The 12,746-nt window shown below is 44.7% G+C and overlaps 1 protein-coding gene across 3 annotated transcripts in view; it reads left to right on the top strand.

Annotated features, from left to right (window-relative positions):
- The first annotated feature begins 4,589 nt into the window (after positions 1-4,589).
- SLC25A14 (solute carrier family 25 member 14) overlaps positions 4,590-12,746 on the top strand; it is a 43,558-nt gene continuing 35,401 nt past the window's right edge. The window contains exons 1-4 of one of the 3 annotated variants that reach the window (XM_062183165.1): positions 4,590-4,646; positions 4,796-4,949; positions 10,541-10,634; positions 11,899-12,046. In XM_062183165.1, coding sequence (XP_062039149.1) covers positions 10,571-10,634; positions 11,899-12,046 — 212 coding nt within the window. In that variant the 5' untranslated portion in view covers positions 4,590-4,646; positions 4,796-4,949; positions 10,541-10,570. Of the gene's footprint in view, positions 4,647-4,795; positions 4,950-5,067; positions 5,315-10,540; positions 10,635-11,898; positions 12,047-12,746 lie in introns of those variants that run through there. The other 2 variants (XM_062183164.1, XM_062183163.1) reach the window with 2 other exon arrangements.

Raw genomic sequence — 12,746 nt, 5'->3', positions numbered from 1 at the left:
AGCAGGTAAAGCTACTGCCTGCAATGCCAGCATTCCATATGGACGTTGGCTGGAATCACAGCTGCTCCTCTTCTGATCCAGCTCTCTGCTTATGGCCTGGGAAAGCAGTGGAAGATGGCCCAAGTCCTTGGGCCCCTGCACCCACCTGGAAGACCTGGAAAAAGCTCCTGTCTTGATTGGCCCAGCTCTGGCTGTTGTGGTCATTTGCTGTGTGAACCATAGGCTGGAAGACCTTTCCATCTCTCCCTCTTTCTGTACCTCTATCTCTCAAATAAATAATCTTTAAAAAAAGAGAATGTTGGGTGATGAAAATAGTTGTACAATGATGTTGAGGTGTTAAATGCCACTCAATAGTTCATTTTTAAAAAAGATTTATTTACTTATTTGAAAGGCAGAGTTACAGAGAGGCAGGGAGAGATAGAGATAGAGATAGAGATAGAGATAGAGAGAGAGAGAGAGAGAGAGGTCTTCCATCCGCTGGTTCACTCCCCAGAAGGCTGCAATGGCCAGAGCTGTGCCGATCCAAAGCCAGAAGCCAGGAGCTTCTGGGTCTCCCACGTGGGTGCAGGGGCCCAAGGACTTGGGCCATATTCTACTGCTTTCTGAGGCCATAGCAGAGAGCTGGATTGGAAGTGCAACAACTGGGACTTGAACTGGCACCCATATGGGATGCCAGCACTGCAGGTGGTGGCTTTACCCACTATGCCACAGTGCCAGCCCCCAATGAATCATTCATATTAAAATTGTAAGCTTTTAGGGGCTAGCATTGCAATGCAGTGGATAAAGCCACTGCCTGCAATGCCAGTATCCCATATAGACACCGGTTCAAGTCCCAGCAGCTCCACTTCCGATCCAGCTCCCTGCTAATGCACCTGGGAAAGCAGCAGAAGATGGCCCAAGTGTTTGTGCCCTGCACCCACCTGGGAGACCCAGAAGAAACTCCTGGCTTCGAATTGGTCCAGTTCTGGCCATTTTGGCCATTTGGGGAGTGAACAAGCAAATTAAAGATCTCTCTGTGTGTCTCTTCTTTTTCTCTGTAATCCTGACTTTCAAAATAAATAAATAAATCTTTTTTAAAAAGTAATATGAAAAAAAAAGCTCCTTTTAAAAAATTTGAGGGGCCGGCACTGTGGCATAGTGGGTAAAGATGCTGCCTGCAGTGCCGGCATCCCATATGGGCGCCGGTTCTAGTCCCGGCTGCTCTTCTTCCAATCCAGCTCTCTGCTATGGCCTGGGAAAGCAGTGAAAGATGACCCAAGTCCTTGGGCCCCTGCACCTGCATGGGAGACCCAGAAGAAGCTCCTGGCTCCTGGCTTCGGATTGGTGCAGCTCCGGCCATTTCAGCCAATTGGGGAGTGAACCAGCAGATGGAAGACCTCTCTCTCTCTCTCTCTCTCTCTCTCCCTCTCCTTCTCTCTGTGTAACTCTGACTTTCAAATAAATAAATATATCTTTTAAAAATTTATTTGAAAGGCAGACACATACACACACACACACAGAGACATCTTTCATGGGCAGGTCCACTCCCCAAATGCTCCGAGCTCATTCTGGGTCTCCTATACGTGGATAGCAGGCACCTAAGTACTTGAGTAGTCTCAGAAGCGGAGCTGGGACTCAAACCTAGGGACTCCAATAAGGGATACAGGTGTTCCAAGCAACATCTTAACCACTATACCAAATTCCTGTCTCACAAAACTCCTTATAAGAAAGTTTATGTGGATGGTAAGTGTGATTAGCTGGTGTGTGGCAGTGGCTGAGATAGCAAAAATAGTCTTGTAGAAAAGCTAAGACTGGTTTGTTCATGGAGAGAGCTGTAATTCTACAAGATTTAGTGATCTGAATGTAAGGGGAGTGATAAGCTCGGGCCACAGCGAGACATACAATTCAGTTGGAGAGAGTATAGTCCTTTCAAGTGAGAATGACACTTAGCTACAACCCCCACGCCCCCCAAAAAAACTGGCTGAAAGCGAGTGTTCTGCTGAGATCTAAATGGAAGGGAATTCCAATTTTGAAATGCATGCAGATGTTTCTTATATTATCTGTATTGAAGTAAGCAAGTTTTTGAAGTTAACAAGGGTATTAAAGTTGAGAGCAGGACAGTATTGTAAAAGCCCGGTTGCCCCTCTTCCAGGCCAGCTCTCTGCTGTGGCCAGGGAGTGCAGTGGAGGATGGCCCAAGCCCTTGGGCCCTGCACCCCATGGGAGACCAGGATAAACACCTGGCTCCTGCCATCGGATCAGCGCGGTGCGCCGGCCGCAGCGCGCTACCGCGGCGGCCATTGGAGGGTGAACCAATGGCAAAAGGAAGACCTTTCTCTCTGTCTCTCTCTCTCACTGTCCACTCTGCCTGTCAAAAACAAAAAAAAAAAAAAAAAAAAAAAAAAAGCCTGGGCTCTCAAGTCTGACTGGAACCTAAGTCCCAGCTGCACCACTTATCAAATTACTCTCTTAACCTTTTATAGCCTCAGTATTTTCAAACGTCAAAAGGGAAAAATAGGGGCTGGCACGGCATAGTGGATAAAGCTGCAGTCTGCAGTGCCAACATCCCATATGGGTGCCGGTTCTAGTCCTGGCTGCTCCTCTTCTGATCCAGCTCTCTGCTATGGTCTGAGAAAGCAGTAGAAGATGGCCCAAACCCTTGGGTCCCTGCACCCACGTGGAAGACTCAGAAGAAGCTCCTGGGTTCGGATCAGCGCAGCTCCAGCTGTTGCGGCCATCTGGGGGAGTGAACCAGCAGATGGAAGACCTCTTTCTCTCTGCCTCTCTGTAACTCTTTCAAATTAATATATAAATTTTTTTAAAAAGGGAAAAATAATAGTATGTCTTATATGGTAGTTGGATCTCTTTGTACCCTTGTTGGTACATGATGTTTTCTACAAAACCATCTAACACTATTTGTGTGTGCAGCCTGACAAAATTTTTAAATGAAAAAAAAAAACACAAAAACAAATTGTGAACCAAAATGCAAACAATCCTTTTGGAACAAAAGAGTTAAAAATATTTATTCATTCAACGAGTAATCATTTTAGGGCCAAGTGCCTTGCACTGCCTGCATTTTACTTATTAAATACGGACAAAGAATCCTAACTATAATCGTGTACTACCACATGATTAATCTTCGCGAGAGGCCTACCAATCAGATGTAGTTCATTGGCTAAGGGAATCACGCAGGGTTATCCTTTCCAGAGGCCCCAGGAGCTATAACTAGAAGCCAGTTGTCTAGGCCGGCGCCGCGGCTCAGCCTGCGGCACCGGCACCCCAGTTCTAGTCCCGGTTGGGGCGCTGGATTTTGTCCCGGTTGTTCCTCTTCCAGTCCAGCTCTCTGCTGTGGCCCACGAGTGCAGTGGAGGATGGCGCAAGTCCTTGGGAGACCAGGAGGAAGCACCTGGCTCCTGGCTTCAGATCAGCGCGGTGCATGGCGGGTGAACCAATGTAAAAGGAAGACCTTTCTCTGTCTCTCTCTCTCACTGTCCACTCTGCCTGTCAAAAAGAAAAAAAAAAAGAAGCCAGATTGTGAGGGGCAGTTAAAGGGGACTCCCCTGTTAGTATTTCTCCTCTTTGTAGTCTTTCTTTTTAACTTCTTATGATTCCCTTGTCTGTTTCCACCTAGCTCTTATCCAAATTCAGTTGCTGACTAAACTGGGAACTTTGAATCTTGGGCCTGCAATTTTTCTTTCTTTCTTTTTTTTTTTTTGACAGGCAGAGTGGACAGTGAGAGAGAGAGACAGAGAGAAAGGTCTTCCTTTGCCGTTGGTTCACCCTCCAATGGCCGCCGCGGTTGGCGCGCTGCGGCCGGCACACCACGCTGTTCCGATGGCAGGAGCCAGGGGCTTCTCCTGGTCTCCCATGGGGTGCAGGACCCAAGGACTTGGGCCATCTTCCACTGCACTCCCGGGCCACAGCAGAGAGCTGGCCTGGAAGAGGGGCAATCGGGACAGAATCCGGCGCCCTGACCGGAACTAGAACCCGGTGTGCCGGTGCCGCAAGGCGGAGGATTAGCCTAGTGAGCCGCGGCGCCGGCCTGCAATTTTTCAGTTACTAATGTCTGCCATCCAATATAGGCTCTGGGCTTTCTCTGATTTGTATTTTCTTTCTGAGCTCAGGCACTTCACTATATTCCAGCACCCCCCTATCCTTCATCCCCCCCCCCTTTTTTTTTGACAGAGTTAGACAGAAAGGTCTTCCTTCCTTTGGTTCCCCCCCCCCCCCAAATGGCCGCCATGCGGCGCGCTGCGCCAATCCAAAGCCAGGAGCCAGGTGCAGGGGCTCAACCACCTGGGCCATCCTCCCGGCCACAGCAGAGAGCTGGACTGGAAGAGGAACAGCCGGGACTAGAACTCGGTGCCCATATGGGATGCCGGCGCCGCAGGCAGAGGATTAGCCAAGTGAGCCACGGCACCGGCCCCCCATTTTCGTTTTAAATCGTTTCACCTTCCCTCTTTCACTCTGCACTCTGCGCGCCCCTCCTGCCCTGTTGCTCTGCCAGCCCCGCCCCTCGCGCCCCACGAGCCCCGCCTTTAACGTTCTGCCCCTCACTTCTCTCGCCCCGCCCCTCACGCCCTTTGGGCTTCGCCCTTCTTGCTGTGCTCCACCTTTCCTAGTCTGTCCAAGTGCCAATCACGACGACACCTCGGCCCCTAATGGCGAGTACGTTAACTGCGTCTGGGTGGTTCTCCTTACACAATCCCGAAAGTCAGGTTGACCCCTCCCAGGCCTTCGAGTCGGAAGCTTGCCCTTCGCCGGTCCTTAGTTAGACCCCTGCCCCTTCTGTCTCTTATTTCGCGCCATTTTTTTAGGCTCGGAGGGGGTGGAGCTGCATTGACTGCGCCACCGTTGCCGAGACGACGCCTTAGTTACTTCCGTTGGTTTCAATACTTCCGGGTTGGCTTTGCGGTGGCGTTTCCGACTGTGGGAGCCTCGGCTTCCCAGTCGTCCGATGAGCCCGAGCAGGTGAGGGGGAACTCCTTGACTTCCAGGCTGGGGAGCGGGGCTGGGCCGCGCCAGGCCGCGCGGGGCCGTGCTGGCCTGGGAGGGGCTTAACGGTCCTTTGGTCTCTCTCTCCCCTCAGCCGAGTCCCTTCCCTGTCTTTCACTCTTCGGGCACCGGTGGTTTTACTTCTTCGATTGAGCCCTGCTTCCTCGACCCCCCTGGGAGGCCGCCTCCTTCAGGCGCCTCCCTTCTCTCCACGAACTCGCTCTGACAGCTGAGGAACTGGCAAGATCCTGCTACCCAGAGGGTGAATGGGTATCTTTCCCGGAATAATCCTAATTTTTCTAAGGGTGAAGTTTGCAACGGCGGCCGTGATTGTAAGCGGAGTAAGCAAACACCTCCATTGTACTAGTGTGAGGGATGCTATATGAAAGATGCTCCCCTTCAGTTTCCTTGCACCCCCCTCCCCCCTCCCCCCACTGCTGAGGGCCAGGCATTGGAGGCATCTATTTAAATGCAGTTCAGTTACTTGATTGGGATGACAGCCATTGTCAACGTGAATTAGTTTCGTAGACATGGTAACGGCAGGGACATTTATTGTTTGCTGTCAGCGATTGCTGTTTTGTTCTCCAGACTAGAGATGCTTAGAGTCGTCGCGAAGTCCCCTCGTCTTCATCCCCTCCATCATTCGGTACCTTTGTCTCCATTTCAGAGGTTTATCTCTAACCTCACCACCGACTAGCGTCCTTGTCTGCTTACTCCACGCCATGCTAAGCTACCCTCTGTGCTTCTGCAAACTGTTTGTAGTCCACCGTGCTTGCTGCGGCCCTGCTAGGCTGGCTAAAATGTCATGGATTTCCACAAGTCACTTCCCGGTTAAAAATAAACTAAATTCCCCCCGCCCCAGCCTTTCCATATAACTTGCTCCTTGTCAGACTTATTTTCTGATGTTGTTTCAGTCAACGAGGGAATTCTCTGTTCCAATTAGGTCCCTGTCTTCCCTCTCAGCACAAACCACACTGCTGCCTGCCTCCTCCGTGTGCTATGGTTGTTCCCACATTTGTGTCTGTGTTCATCCTGCACCCTCAACCCTTACCCCGGTCTCTCACCTCCACGAGCCTTTTCAAATTCTTCAAGCCTGTGCTGTTTATCTCCTTTTCTTTGCTTCTAAGCTCTTACAGTTTGTGCCACAGTTACCACTTAGTTTTTCTCTAATGAATGACTTTGATTTCTTCTACCAGATTATAAGCTCTTAAGAGGTAGATGCTATATTTCGTATAACTTTTATCCCTGTCCCATCTCCTTGATTTTCTAGGAAAGATAGGTTGAATGGTGAATATTGTCTTGGTGTTAGAACATATTTCTGTAGTTATTTTTTAACAGGGAAATTAAACCCATCACACATTGCAGATTTGGGCATTTCATATTCCTTTCGTAAATATTTGTTCTGTTCTCCACTGCTACCTTCTGAATCTGAGAATTGCTAATGCCCAATCTTTCTTAAAGGAGAAAGTAAGAAAGGCCTCCAAGTTTCCTGACCAGATCTTTGTAATAGTGTAGGGCTATGTGACTTGTAAGACAGTACTTTAAAAAGTTCATGGAAAAATGGAATTTCAAAGATATTTATTTTGGTACAAAATTTTTTGAAATCCATGCAGTTTTTTTTTCATAATATATATTCTCCATGAGCTTTATGAAGTACATTCATAGTCTATGACACCCTTGTCATTTGTTAGGCTCTCAGTTTTTCCTTAGACCTTCAGAATACATGTGTGAATTTTGAAGACATTTTTCATTGGTTTCTTTATATAATAAAATATTTAGGATATTGTATTTTTGTTTTAACTTAGATAGGACTTCTCTCCTTTACCCATAACTGGGGTTAGCCCCCAAAAGTCAGAATAATTTTTACAGGGGTGAATAGGGTTGTCGCACAAGTGACTTTCTACAACGAAAACAAGGGAAGAGGATCTGTAGGCAGAGAATTTCTGAGGATCAGGAGAGTGTGCGTGAATAAGGTGTAGAGCACTGACCAGGTCCAGCAAGTCACCATTCTGGTTGCCCTATAATCTTTTCCATACAGGCTGTGTACATAGGTAAAAGACATCACACCGGAATACCAACTCAATGTTTAATGGTTGTGTACACAATTCTATGCAAACTGTTCAAGTGATTCTAAAATACTGTGAGATGATGTCTAATTTCAGCGATCTTATGTAGTTAAGCGAGGAAATAACATAGGACAACTAGAAGAAAAGCCTCGTCTTAGTCATTATTTCTATGCTTAATATTAAGAAGGGAAGATGCTGGCATTGGGTGCAGCAGGTTTAGCCACCGCTTGTGTTGCTGACATCCCATATTGGAGCGCTGGTTTGAGACCTGGCTGCTCCGCTTCTGATCCAGCTCCCTGCTAATGCACCTGGGAAAGCAGCGGATAATGATTCAAGTTCCTAGGCCCCTGCCACCCACCTAGGAGACCTAGATGGAGTTCCATACTCTTGGCTTCAGCCTGGCCCAGTCTCAGCTATTGCAGCCATTTGGGGGAGTGAACCAGTAGATGGAAGATCTCTTTCTCCTACTCTCTCTCTGTCACTCTGCCTTTCAAAGAAATAAAATACATTTTAAAGAAAAGATACAGAAGGGATAAATGAAGATTCAAATATATTGCACAGCTTTAGAAGGTAGGTAACCTAGCATGCATGCATATATATAGCCTTATGTAAAAGGTTCAGATTTCAGCTGATAGTAGTGTTTTGGCCCCTCAAAAAAGGTGTCTGCAGTTTTCAGCTGTAGTAACTGAAGTACAGAAGTAAGAAATGGTCACGGATATTTAGTCAGAGAATGTGAGTTAAGAAAACATGATAGCTGTCTATATTTGAAGTTCTCGTATAGGGAAAAAGAGTAGATTTACTCAACATTGCCTTCAAAGCCTGGGTGAAAAAATAGAGAACTGACTTTTGGCTCAGCATGAGGAAGGATTGTCTGAAATGAGGCCTAATCCAAGATGATATAGGATTTCTTCATAAAATTCTTTCTAAATATTGGATTAAAAGATTTTACTTTCAGATGGAGGTGAGGAGGTGGTTGTAGTAGCAATGTTGGATTTGCTCAGGAGTCCCCAGACTTGTATTTCAAGGATCACTAAAATTTAAATCAAAGTGTGGGGAGGGAACCAAACATAGGGTAGTCAGTGTTACTTTGTCATGTAAAGAAATGAAATAAAATCAACTACCAACTACTGATATAATTTCATACAAGAAATGTGGTTTTTAAAGTCTTCCTAGTAACAGTCCTTAAACGTAAGTGTAATTAACTGAAGAAAGGTACTGTATGCTCTTTTTTTTGTTATGTTTAGTTCACCTCAGAATTGCAAAGCTTTCATTGTGAAACCACTGGGCCAACTGACTCAAGAGTCAGTGACTGATCTGCTCTCTGCTATGACTCTGCCCCTTGCCTTCCACTGATTCATTTATTGCTCCCTGAATCCTGCATATATCTTCCTTGTTAAAATGCTGGGCAGACACTAGTTAAGTTCTGATAGAGGCTTCCTGGACAATGAGAAGAATTGAAAGAAGTTGTAAAGAGAAAGTTTTAGAGAGAAGCACAGGAGTGTCTGAGACACTGAAGACGATTTGGGGTAATCTTTGAATTTGGGAATAGAAAGTGGATTTGTTTCCCCGCAAACTCTTGGTCCTGCTTTTCCAGCCCTTCTCTCTCACCATGAGGGTCATGTTTAACTATTAATCCTAATCTTAAAACTGTGGCCTAGCTGCAAATGTTAACAAGGTAGTGTTTAGTATTCAAGACCCTTAGTTCAAGATGCAGCTGATATTTCAAGTGCCTGTTCCTCCATTACTTTTTAGAATTCCTTTCAATAACTTTCCTAGAAAAGGGCTGTTGATTCCAGATTCGGTATTACTGTGCCTGAAAGGAAGCTTCCATAATTATTTTTGTGGCCTGTAATGAAAACATTCCTTTGCATGTTTGCTGTCCTTTCTTAGAAAATTTGGTTCTTAGAAAATTGTTCTTTGCTTAGTTACAGAGATTCCTTATGTGGAAACAAAACATAAACCTTGTCTCCTCTAAAAACAGACTGTGGCTCTAAGGCACTCATCCCAGGTAGGGGAGGTAGGCAACAAGTCATATCTATGAAAATGCAAGTTTGGGTACTTAAATTTTTACAAAGGTAATAATGATAATTAGCTAAGAGTTATTGAGCTAGCAGGCACTTTTCTAGATGTTTAAACATAGTGGTTAATTTTCACAGCAACCTATAATACAGTTTTTATTGTTCCCATTTTACAGTTCAGAAAACGGTCATAGGGAGTTTAAATAACTTGCCCAAGGTCAAAGAACTAGTCAGTGTTGGAGTCAGGGTCGGAATTTAGGCAGTCTGACTTCAGAGTCTTCATTCCTGACAATAAACCATTTAAAGGTGCTTTCAAAACTTGAAAATATGCATACCACAAAGCTCTACAGAAAGAATATTTATGGGGAAAAAAAGAATATTTATGGTAATCTGAGAGTTCATGCTAAGCCAAAATGGTTATTTTCTTCTGGACCAGTATATAATAGGTGATGCCTGGTACATTAGTTCTTAAGAGTGGAAGTATCAGCACTCAGGGCCGGACCCACACTACCAATCAGAAACTAGTGGAGAGGCCCAGCAATCTGTGGTACAGTGTGCCTTCTAGATGATTCTGGTACATGCTGAAATTTGAAAAGAGCCCAGAGCTGTGGAAAGAATACAATCCATGAGAGAAGGAGCTGAGAGTGGCAAAAAAGGCAGGGAAAGCTGGAAAGATTGAAGGTGACAGGCCTAATGAAGGTGGCATGGGAAAAGGGGTAAGGAGTACTGGAAGAAATACATTGTTAAAGAACCAGAACATAAAATAAGATGTTCTCTCTGTGTGTAAGTATATGTGTGTGTGTGTGTGTGTGTATAAAGTCCAGGGGAAGAAAAAGGAGATACATTGGATTGGATGAATGTCAAATATCAGAGAAAAGAGAAACATCATTCATATTGCTGTCATTTCCTTGGGGGGGGGAGCCCAAAAAGGAGGTGAAAAGGTACTCAGCCTGGGCCCAGTGGAGGGGAGGAGTTATATATAGCAAGAATTAGCTAGAGGAATAAAACTGTGGAGAAATAAAAGAGCAAAAATATGAGAGAAGGTGGTGGTGTAGACCTGCACTTTGCACCTGAATCAAGCTAACTGAATACCATGAACTGCTTTTATGAGATGCCTCAGCCTATATACTTGGAATTCCAGGTTCCTTCACTTGATTAGTTGAATGTCTGAGTGTGCTGGATGGACTAAAGCCCCTTCTTTGGGTGGGGAATGAGTAGAATATTAAAGAGACTTGAGAGAATGAAGGGCACAGGTTGATCACCGAGTGAGTAGCATGCCTACCTTTACAGAATGGCAGTAAAGAACACATTCATGATCATCCAGCACATAAAACAGGAACCCCCATTTTGTGTCCTTGCACTTGGTGGGGTTTTTCCTTCACGTTTGTTTTACTTGCCAATTTTGTTGATCTACGTTATATGATCAGATGCTAACAAATGCTCCTCCCTCTTGTACCTTGTTCTGATTTGTGTTTATTTTTAGCACCAGAAAAGTGCCACTGTAAGCCATGAGATGTCTGGTCTGAATTGGAAACCCTTTGTGTATGGCGGCCTTGCCTCTATTGTTGCCGAGTTTGGTAAGAATGTGAAAAAAAATCACAAGTCTGCATTTTATAGTATAGATGATAGTGTTTGGTGATTGTCATTTGTGAAAACTAGAGGGAAAAATAAAACGAAGTTTACCTTATTGGTTTTAAAAAATGATGCTCTCAAAGACATCAGCAAATATTTCTGAGAAAGTACTCCTAATGGTATGGCTGATGAAATTATGAAAAACCAACTTAGGAAGCTTTTAAAATAGTTGAATAATTGTTAAATTGCTGGACTTAAGCAATATACATGATAATGTAGAAGAAGGTGGATATGATAGGGGTTTCTGCTGTATTTCTACACTAATGATCTTTTATGTTAAGCTGTTTATGATTTTCTTAGTAAGTATCCACATTTTTTCCCCAAGCCTACCAATATTAAACAAAGCTCTCCTCTGAGTTTTGAGATATTTTTAGATTGTAATTTTTCATCTTCTAGATTTTTTTCTTTCTTGAACTCTATGTAAGTGACTACAATCCACCATCCTTCATTGACTTTCTTGGTATATGCTATGGTGTTGTGATATCCAGGTCATCAATGACTAGATCTACATAATGACCTTGTTAGTTTTAGACCTTGGAATATTCCTTGAAATGTGTTTTGTTAAAATAATGACTACTTCTCTAGGTTGACATAAGAGAAAGACATTTGGTTAAAGAAATTTTCCCCTCAAGCACTCTGTCCTTATTAGTCTTGAATTACCTAAGGAACCAGGATGAGTAGGACCAAATAGAACTTTGCCATTATCTATCATAATTTTAGGAAACTTTATTTCTTATAAACAGATAAAATTAAAAAGACTCACAAAACTGTAAAAGTACTTAAGAACATCTGGAGCAGCAAGCTCATGCTTTCTTATCTTTGTGAAAATTGGGGATATATTACAGTGGAGAGGTGGAAAGACTCGAAGTAGGAGGGAGCAGCAAGAAGAAGACACTGATAAATGCCAGATTTTATGTTATAGATGCACAATATTGCATTTATAGTATACACATATTAGGACCACCTAAAATCGCTTTATTCCACCAGTTTCAAGTGTACACTGGGTCAAATCATGCTGACTAGATATAGTATGGTACATTTCACTTTAGCATATGCAAGTCTGTTCTACAAGAGGTGTTCTAGTAGAGATCTTCTGTATGTTATAAAAAGGACTGTCTTATATTTCGAATATTGTCATTGGCTTACAGTTAGGTAACATTTAACTGTGACTCTTTGGAAATACTCATAAATGAGTGTGTTCTTTTGTAGGAACTTTTCCTGTGGACCTTACCAAAACACGACTTCAAGTCCAAGGCCAAAGCATTGATGTTCGTTTCAAAGAGATAAAGTATAGAGGGATGTTTCATGCCTTGTTTCGAATCTATAAAGAAGAAGGTATATTGGCTCTGTATTCAGGGTAAGACTGGATTCTTTCCTTACATCATGAACAGAAATACCTTTTAAAGAAGCCATGTAGGGCCGGTGCCGTGGCTTAACAGGCTAATCCTCCGCTTTGCGGCGCCGGCACACCGGGTTCTAGTCCCGGTTGGGGCGCCAGATTCTGTCCCGCTTGCTCCTCTTCCAGGCCAGCTCTCTGCTGTGGCCCGGGAGTGCAGTGGAGGATGGCCCAAGTACTTGGGCCCTGCACCCCATGGGAGACCAGGATAAGCACCTGGCTCCTGCCTTGGGATCAGCGCGGTATGCCGGCCGAAGCGCGCCGGCCGCAGCGGGCATTGGAGGGTGAACCAACGGCAAAGGAAGACCTTTCTCTCTGTCTCTCTCTCTCACTATCCACTCTGCCTGTCAAAAAAACAAAAACAAACAAAAAAAAACAACAACAAAGAAGCCATGTAGGGACAGGCATTGTGGTGCAGTAGGTTAAGCCGCTGCTTGGGACACCTGCATCCCATGTGAAAGTGCCAGTTCAAGTCCTAGCTGCTCTGCTTCCAATCCAGCTTCTTGCTAATGCATCCCAGGAAGCAGCTGACAATGGCTTAAAGTGCTTGGGGCCCCTGACACCCATGTGGGAGACCTTGATAGAATTCTGGGCTCATGGCTTTGGACTGACCCAGTCTTTACTATTGCAGGCATTTTGGGGGTGAACCAGCAGATAGAAG

This window comes from Lepus europaeus, chromosome X (genome assembly GCF_033115175.1).
Source record: "Lepus europaeus isolate LE1 chromosome X, mLepTim1.pri, whole genome shotgun sequence".
NCBI lineage: Eukaryota > Metazoa > Chordata > Mammalia > Lagomorpha > Leporidae > Lepus > Lepus europaeus.
This window is presented reverse-complemented; position numbering and strand designations above follow the sequence as displayed.